Here is a 9,366-nt window from a genome sequence, read left to right as displayed (position 1 = left end):
CACCAAGGTAAACACACCTCACTGAGTCTGTTACCATGATTTACAGTCTGCTGGACTTCAGACGGAGCTGTAGGTGACTGAACCAGCCTGGTGCTGTGCTGAACAAAGCTCATAACAAGCGCTGAAGACTGAACTCTTCAGGAAGAGTCTACGAGTAAAAAACGAACTCCACGATCTTTCTGATCCAGTCAGCGTCTCATCGTAACTGGGAGTGAAGCACCTCACAGGGACACAACTGGAGTACGCTGTCCTGTCTTCATTTAGCCAATTAATGACAGGAAAACAATCAGACTGTTTGCTATAGATGAAAAAACAAACAGGGTGGATGAATAACTCCACATTTACTGCCTGGTTAAATCACCTGATGAGAGACAACATCACATTTTCTGAATTAAACTCATCACAGTGTCATTAACACAGAACCAGGATTTTCTAAATGTTTTTCCTGAACATGATGATTATTATTATTGTTCATTTTAACTTTTTCCCTCCTGTGAGGAAATCCTGCTCTGTGTGGAGAAGCTGAGTCTTAGATTGGAGTCACTGATGTGCTGACGACAGGAACTCAGAGAGTTTTGGATCCTCCAGTCGACAAACTCTTTCTTTTCCCGTCTGTCTTTCAGCCGCAGCGTTTTCTAACTCAGCTCTGAGCTTTTCCAGCAAACCAAACATTAAATTCACATTTTTTAGTGTTTATTGTGCTGAAGGACACAAAGCAGCTCTGGTTGTTTACCCCACCGTGTTCACTGAACCACGTCCGACCAGCGTTGCTAACTTCTCAGTAAAGAGGAGCAGCTATTGGCCGTCCTAGAAGACGCTGAATGATGTCATCGCCTAATTTGCATAAATGTCTGTTTGTCAAAACTCTCCCTCTCAGCTGGCCTTGGGTCTGTCAGATCGCCCTAAAGAGACACACGTCTGCGTGGTTCACCTCGTGCAGTCGCCTCCTCTGGCTGAAGCTGGGAGCGACAGCTGCACGCTCTCCAAACCCCAGGAGAAGTTTCTCTTTTTTGGACAAAGCTTTGCTCAGAGGGGTCTGACAACCTCAAAGTTTCTAAGGTGGCAACAACAGATGTGTTGTTTAATGGGCTGCCGACTGTATCTATCAACCTCTTTTTGCTCCACACCCTGCAGGTTTCACACGCTGCAGGTTTCACCCGCTGCAGGTTTCACACGCTGCTGGTTTCACACGCTGCTGGTTTCACACGCTGCTGGTTTCACACGCTGCTGGTTTCACATGATGTTTTTTACTTTAATTCCCTCTAAAGATGAAAAACCTGAAAAGTCCAACATCCAAACCCTCAGACTTTGACAGTGAGCAGTGGTCTGCAGGCTGCAGAGGAACTGTGAACCACTCCTACAGGAACCACAGAGATGCTATCGCTAGCACTGAGAGGGACAATGAAAACAGTCAATATTGGCACCTATGGGAGAGTGACACCCAGTGGAAAGTGACGTAACACGAGGCATCAAACCTGAATGTCTGCAGTCTCTGGTCACTCGCCGCTCCAGCACAAGCTGCAGGCTCACAGTTTGTGGAAAAAGAAAAACAACAGAGAGAAATGAAGGGTTTCATTCCAAAACAGCGAATCTGTCGGGAAACAAACGTCGTGTTGAATCTTTTTTTTTTTAATGACTGTTGGTACAGTGTGACTGAAACTAAAGGCTCAATATGCTCAGGATATATCAAAGTAGATTATTAATGAGAGTTACAACCATGAGAGCAAGTTTTCAAAGTGACAGATAACTTTTTGTGGAATGAAACTCTTCACATGTACAATAGATACCGTATGACACACTGACAACCATAGAAAATGAAACACTACGATATACTGTAGCATAGTCTGAGCCCCTTGCATTAACCCATGTCACACACTATTATTAAATAAGGCACACATTTACACATACAGTTAAAATTTGGCTAGTAATTATTCCTTTATTTACACCCATTAGCCACAGAGTTAATAGTTATAATAACTGCAGTCTTCTCTATATGTTTTCTTCATTCTGCTGATGCCGGGCGGCATGGCATTAATCCTCTTTGGGTCCAAATATCAGTGAGAACACAGTTTATTTCTACGACTAAGGATGTTCGACCCACTAGATTTGTAGAGCACCAATCGTACAGAGACATTCTGGAGGAGCTGAAATGGACCCGGCCGGCTGCGTCTCTGAGACCTGACATCTGCTGGGACGGGGAACGAGGAGAGGACTACGGAGCTGCTAGCTGAAGGGTTTTCTGTCTCTGGATAAGCTGAGGTCATTGTTTTGGTCTGACCATGAGCGTTAATCGGTGAGAGCGAGGTTTGGCCGCCCTCAGATACTCTCAGGGTGTGGGGTTGTTTGACATGCCCAAAGATGATGGAGGATAGTAAGGCAAAGACAGAACTACTCTCAGGGGATCTGCTGACTCTTCACCACAGGTTACATATACTGCATCTGTATATGTATACATATACGGTGTGGATATAAACACACATATATATACACACACATGCATAATATAAACACATTCGAGGGGGGGGCAGGGACTGGTTACCAACACTACATCAGAAAAAGTGAAGCAAAGCATGAATCTAAGCGTGGCAGGAGCCTCTGGGCGGACAGTCTGAGGTGACTGATGTACAGAGTTCTTCCAACATCAATGCGTCCAGAAACTACGTTGCTTTGTAAATCCACACTGAGGACATCGGCAGCCTAAAATCAGGAGGTGGCTTCACGTCACCAAAGTCACCAGTTCTAGATAAGCAAGTAGCTGAGCAATACCAATATGGTACAAAGATATCCGTTGGACAAAGAGGAGGGAGGGACACGTTTGGTTGAGGCTTCGTCCACAGTGACGCTGGCTGCCACACGTTTGGTAGAGTTTACTCTGGGAGGTCATCCTCTGACCCAGTACCTGTCTCTGAAGGAGAGCTCCTCTGAAGGAGCGCTCCTCAGAGGAGACGCCGTGAGGGACTCCCCCTCTAGTCCTGGAGTGCTCCTCCTCAGTAGTTGAACTTCCCCTGCTGGCTGACGGGGGACGTGGCAGGTATGAAGAGGGGCTTGGGAGGGACGTCCGGTTTGAGCGAGGAGGCCCGGCGGACGATAGCTCCCCTGTGTTGGACCTCCTGCTGCTCCCCGTTGTAGCTGTGCTGGCGTGTCAGGTAACCGTTGGGGATGAGGGGGTAGTGCACCTCGCAGGCGCTGCCTGTTGAGTTCATCCGCGCCAGGAGGGGGGGCGGTTGGTGAGGCCCGCCGTTTCGTTGGCTGAAGCTGTGCTGGCGAGGGATCATTCCTCCTCCTCCTCCTGCGCCTCCTCCTGCACTTCCGTTTGGCATCTTGGTGGCAGCAGCGATCAGGGAGTGCCTCTGGGAGGAGTGCCTCCTCTCCAGCGTGGACTGGTGGTGCGGGGGGATGTCAGGGGGGACGTCCATGCGCCGGGTGAGGCTGTCTCTGGGTAAGGTGGAGGAGCTGTAGTAAGGAGCTGATTCTGTCTCAGGGATCTGAGGCTGGATACGGTTGGCGAAGGCTAGCTGGGCCACGCCTCCGCTCGCCATCAGACCTGACGGGCTCATTAACTGGGCGTTCTTGCTGCTGCTGGCGTCGTGAATGTGCTTCAGCAGCTCGTCCAGCGAGGTCACCTCCATCACCTTCTGAGAGTAGCCAGGATACGGCTGCTGCGACAACACGCGCTCCACGTTGTGGATTTTACGCTCATCTGGATGGAGGTGACTCAGCGGCTGCCCGTTGGACAGGACGTGGGGGTACGGGAAGACCTGCTGGTGGAGCAAAGCAGAACTGGGTCTGGACACGATGTTGTGGGTCTTGGGCTCCTTGGCGTTGTTGCAGTTCTGGTTCTTCTCCCACTGGTTCTTGAAAGCCTTCATGCTCTTTATGGGCAGCTCTGGCGTGGAGTCTGGGGTGGGCAGGCCGGACAGCTCTGAGGAGTGGTGGAGGTGGTGGTGGTGGTGCTGGTGAACCAAGTCCCCCATCGTCATCCCATGATGGCCGTTTCTCCTCGGAGGGTGGTGCTCCTTGGTGTTGGCGAAGAAAGAGTTGTAGATCTTTGGGGAGGACACCTCCAGCTTGTCGTCCCTGCCCTGGCCATCCAGGAGGCCGTTGAGCTTGGCCAGGCTGCGCAGGGACAGGGCGTGGGGGATCGGGGCTTCAGGGTCCTTGGACAGCTTCTTGGTCTTGTGTCCTGTGTGGTTGCAGTAGCAGGAAACCAGGAAGCCGGACAGAAAGGCACCAAGGACGAAGGCCACGAGGACACAAGCAATCAGGAGGGTGTAGTGGACGCTGTGATTGGTCTTCTCCAGATCAGGTGGTCGCCTCACACCTTCAGAAGAGAGGAGAAGGAAAAGGATGCTGCGTTAGCGCTTCCTGCATTAGAAACAAAGCAAACAGTTTAAGGAGCTAATGTGGGTCAGCTAGCAGCTGGGACAGACAGGCTGTTTCTTCACTTTGAGGGGAAAGCCAAGGAGAGGAGCTCCTGGCTTCCTCTCCATCCATCACGAACAGATCAATGGAGCCTTTCTGTGTCGTACCTGTGCTTTCCCCTCAGGTTGGGAGAGGCCCACAGCTCTCTGTTAGTGAGAAATCAGCTCTGAAATGAGTGAGGGCTTTAAATATTGATGGCAGCACAGCAGCAGGGACCTGATGTCATTTTCACAGACTCTGCTTTCCAAAGCGAGGATCAGGGGCGGGAGCACCTGGTGTGATGAACGAGCCAAAAATAACAGGTCTATCCAGCAGCTCACAGGCTGCGGCACCTTCGCCAGCTCACACTCAGAATGAGGTCGTCAGATTCTGTGGAAATGAAACCGAGGGGACTTTCTGTGCACCGCTGCACCAGGAAACACAGGGTTACTCAGGTAAATCTAGCACGCAGACGTCCTTGGGTGGTGTGACCCAGCACCGTGTTTGCCTAATAGCGTGAAAGGCAGACTGATAAAGGGAGTGAGACCTGCCATCTCCCGTAATCAGAGCTCATTTGCAAGAGGCTGCTGCCATCTGTGGTGTCAGAGCCGTTCCTCTGCCCTTAATGACAGACGCACAACCTGATTAGTCTGTGGAGGAGGGCACGGCTGGGCCGCGGAGGAGACGGAAATGCAGGTGTTCGATTCAGCAGCTAATGAAAGCCTCATCAAGGGATGGAGATGGAGATGAAGTGTAAATGTGGCTTGATGAGGGGACGTGCGCTGGTCGGAGGACGGCGATGGTGGAGATAATGGATGGTGAGTGTTGAGAAGGAGAATCAGAAATGAAATCTGTCGTTTGGGCTCAAACAGATACATTTTCTTTTCTTACTTCAGATTTTAACAGAATGGACTCAGTTTGGCGTCGTGTTTCACTAACGTTTAGAAAAAGCAGGAACTCAGTCGACGCAGTGATTAACAGAGGAGCAGGTAATGACTGAACTGATCAAACCAACTTCTCATCCTCACTCTTTGTCGATCATTAAGGTCATTAAGTTTCTGAATGTGAGAGTTTCTGGCTCTTTATTACCCAGAGTTAAACTTTGCAGCAGGTGTGCACACAGAGGCTTATTATCTCGTCCTCATGTATCACTACATTCATTTCCAGGGTTGCTCTGCTACCAATTTCCCCCACTGGGAGAGTTACAACACTATAATCTTTCTGGAAATAACGCTTTCAGCAGCGCCAATTAAAAACGCTCAATTTTCAGCCATTTATTCTTCTGATTGCCTCGCCTTATGACCACATTAAAAAGTCATAAATCATAATTGCGTCCCAATGGGAGAGGCAATCAAAAGTGATGCAGCAGTGAGCCTGTTAATACCTCTTCTTTTAATCACCACAATTTTTCTTTTGATCCCATTACACAGGCCGTCAGACAGAAAGTCGAGTTTCCAAAACCGTAGTTTTAACCAGGGCCTGAATGTGACGAGCCAACACGACCAAAACTGGAGCTGAAATCTCACCGAACTTAAAATCCACATGAAGAAAACGTCTTTGATTTCAGGGTTTCAAACCATCGAGCTTTAGAAAAGGCCAAAAAAACTGCTCCTAGACTTTGTCTTTTACGTACCCCCCCCAGGAGGAGCCCAGGAGGAGCCCAGGAGGAGCCCAGGAGGAGCCCAGGAGGCCTCCTCACAGACACCAGAGTCGCCTCATCCGGCTCCTCCTGATGCAGAGGAGCAGCAGCTCTGCTCCCTGACCAAACCAAAACCTGAACCCTGACTCTGAGCCTGGATCTCTGACCCTGACCAGGTGAAAACCAGGATTTAGAGAGACCTCGTTTGGTGCTGGTGATCTCTTTCTGAGTTGTTGGTTATGAACGGTCAGATAAATGAGAGTGAGACTTCAGTAAGAGTAAACTTCGCACAGAGACTCTGAGTTTCCTGAACATGTTTGTCTCAGAGCAGCTGCTCCGATATCACGGCTCCTCCTTCACCTCCTGGCTCCTGCTACCTGTGACTCATCAGCTCCCTCTGGACCATGCTGCCCCCTCTCTGCCACGGCGTCCGGCCCTCTGAGGGGCGCTCTGAGGGGCCCTCCTGGGTCAGGGGGTGTGAGTCAAACGTCTCCACGGGGGGCCAGTCTCACAGCTGAGGTGAACAAATTTGGAGCGAACAAACGACCTGTCACAACAGGTTTCGGGAGCAGGCCGGATGACTCAATCACGGGGTATGTGGGACATATGGTGCCACCGGTCACGGAGAAATTAATACCCTGTGAATCATCCTGACAGCCTGGCGAGCAGCGAGGAGGTGCGCAGGAGGTGCTGGCCAACTGTACACAGCGACCTGGCTCCTTCTCTGCGCTGCTCCGAGGAAGATTCATGTTTGTGAAGCACTGAAACAAATAAAATCAAAGCAATCTGTCCACGGGGATCGTCACCTCCATGGAGGCGATAATTAACGCAGCTCTGAGCTCGTTAAGTAACGAGGCTCAGTGTTTACACAGAAACAGAGGCTGCTCCTCTCTGAAGGAGTCACTCCACCTTTCTGTGTCAACTCAACAACTGAATATACACACAGCCAGTCTGAGGAGGAGCGAGAGGGAGAGAGGGGAGGAGGGGAGGACGGACAGGGAGTGAGGGGAGGACGGACAGGGAGTGAGGGGAGGAGGGACAGGGAGTGATGGGAGGAGGGGAGGAGGGACAGGGAGTGAGGGGAGTGAGGGACAGGGAGTGAGGGGAGGAGGGACAGGGAGAGAGGGGAGGAGGGACAGGGAGTGAGGGGAGGAGGGACAGGGAGAGAGCGGAGGAGGGGAGGAGGGAAGGAGAGGAGGAGCGAGAGGGAGAGAGGGGAGGAGGGACAGGGAGAGAGGGGAGGAGGGGAGTGAGGGGAGGAGGGGAGGAGGGACAGGGAGTGAGAGGAGGAGGGACAGGGAGTGAGGAGAGGAGGGGAGGAGGGACAGGGAGTGAGGAGAGGAGGGACAGGGAGTGAGAGGAGGAGGGACAGGGAGTGAGGGACAGGGAGTGAGGAGAGGAGGGACAGGGAGTGAGGGGAGGAGGGACAGGGAGTGAGGGACAGGGAGTGAGGGGAGGAGGGACAGGGAGTGAGGAGAGGAGGGACAGGGAGTGAGGGGAGGAGGGACAGGGAGTGAGGAGAGGAGGGACAGGGAGTGAGGGGAGGAGGGACAGGGAGTGAGGGGAGGAGGGACAGGGAGTGAGGAGAGGAGGGACAGGGAGTGAGGAGAGGAGGGACAGGGAGTGAGGGACAGGGAGTGAGGGGAGGAGGGACAGGGAGAGAGGGGAGGAGGGACAGGGAGTGAGGGGAGGAGGGACAGGGAGAGAGCGGAGGAGGGGAGGAGGGAAGGAGAGGAGGAGCGAGAGGGAGAGAGGGGAGGAGGGACAGGGAGAGAGGAGAGGAGGGGAGTGAGGGGAGGAGGGACAGGGAGTGAGAGGAGGAGGGACAGGGAGTGAGGAGAGGAGGGGAGGAGGGACAGGGAGTGAGGAGAGGAGGGACAGGGAGTGAGGGGAGGAGGGACAGGGAGTGAGGAGAGGAGGGACAGGGAGTGAGGGGAGGAGGGACAGGGAGTGAGGGGAGGAGGGACAGGGAGTGAGGAGAGGAGGGGAGGAGGGACAGGGAGTGAGGAGAGGAGGGACAGGGAGTGAGGGGAGGAGGGACAGGGAGAGAGCGGAGGAGGGACAGGGAGTGAGGAGAGGAGGGACAGGGAGTGAGAGGAGTGAGGGACAGGGAGTGAGGGGAGGAGGGACAGGGAGGAGTAAAAGAGGGAGAAACCCAGGAGGAGGAGGATGAAACTCAACCTCAGTGACAGACGGGTGATGGAGAGGACTGAGAGCAAAGGAAAGAAAGGAGGTGAAACACAGATCTGCAGAAAAGACAGGGAGTGTGCACAGAGGACGAGGAGGAGGAGGAGGAGAAGGAGGAGGAGGAAGTGGAGGTGGAGGAGGTGGAGGTGGAGGTGGATGTAGAGGAGGAGCACTGAGGCAGTGACAGACGTGACGGGATGACTGACAGACCGTCACTCTGTGGCTTTTTGAAGCCTGGCGCTCTGCAGCGGCTGTGATTGGGTGTGAGCACGACCCTGCGCTCCTCCTTGGTGCTGGAGGAGGAGGAGGAGGAGGAGGAGGAGGAGCAGCAGCAGTCTGTGGTTGGTTCCATGGTGTTATAAATAGTCAGCAGGGTGGGTTATGTATGTTATGTAAACAGCATTGTCTGAGCTGCACCTCCATGGTTGGGGGGAGTTTGTGGAGGAGAAACAGATTCTGGAGGTCTGGGTTTGTTTTCCTGCAGGTGATGAACTGAGAGTTTCTCTGCAGACTGTCAGTGATTTAAAAACAGCTGCAGAAATCTGAAATCTCAATTCAGCACCCGAGAGCTTTTCCTCAGCACCAAATCTGAAGTTTCACACTTTCTGGTTTTAGACTCTGGCAGCACGACTCAAGAAAAGGGAAGTTTTGGCAGAACGCAGCGGCTGCTTTATTTCAGGCACTTTCAAGGTCAGACACAGAAACATTTAACAACTTTTCATTTCAGTTGTTTCAGTTTCCTCAGGGGAGCACTGAGACACTCTGCGTCCTGAGAAAAGCAGAGCTTGTGTTCAGTTTATGAGCGAGGAGTGAAGACGCTCCAAAATAGCTCTGATCACTTTCTGCCTCTGCTCACGAGGGCATGAAACCGTTCCTCTAATGGCTGCTCCATCCCACCCAGAGGCCACCAGAGAAAACAGCCTCTGGATAAACTGACCAGCATTAACACACACACACACACTCGTCCTGCTAACGCTGGAGGTTTATTTCTTCCTCTCAAAGAACGGTTTCACTCTTTAGAGGCAGCCTGAGGTCCAGGTTCACAACTAATTAATTATTTTCCTCTTTTCACATCAGTGTAAAAAGCTAAGCAGCTCAGCCTGTGTGTGTGTGTGTGTGTGTGTGTGTGTGTGTGTGTG

General features: G+C 52.3%; 1 protein-coding gene across 4 annotated transcripts in view; it reads right to left on the bottom strand.

Moving 5' to 3' along the window:
• Positions 1-1,240: 1,240 nt before the first annotated feature.
• The window catches only part of sema6cb (semaphorin 6Cb), a 187,693-nt gene continuing 179,567 nt past the window's right edge, over positions 1,241-9,366 (bottom strand). For all 4 annotated transcript variants that reach the window (XM_074682891.1, XM_074682893.1, XM_074682894.1 and 1 more), the window contains one exon: positions 1,241-4,321. In XM_074682891.1, coding sequence (XP_074538992.1) covers positions 2,988-4,321 — 1,334 coding nt within the window. In that variant the 3' untranslated portion in view covers positions 1,241-2,987. The remainder of the gene's footprint in view (positions 4,322-9,366) is intronic.

Source organism: Halichoeres trimaculatus, unplaced genomic scaffold, assembly GCF_033239565.1.
Source record: "Halichoeres trimaculatus isolate MK-OKI-2021-1 unplaced genomic scaffold, fHalTri1.1 fHalTri1_scaffold_12, whole genome shotgun sequence".
NCBI classification, from domain to species: Eukaryota; Metazoa; Chordata; class Actinopteri; order Labriformes; family Labridae; genus Halichoeres; species Halichoeres trimaculatus.
Note: the sequence above shows the minus strand (reverse complement) of the source record. Positions and strands in the feature narration are given on the sequence as shown.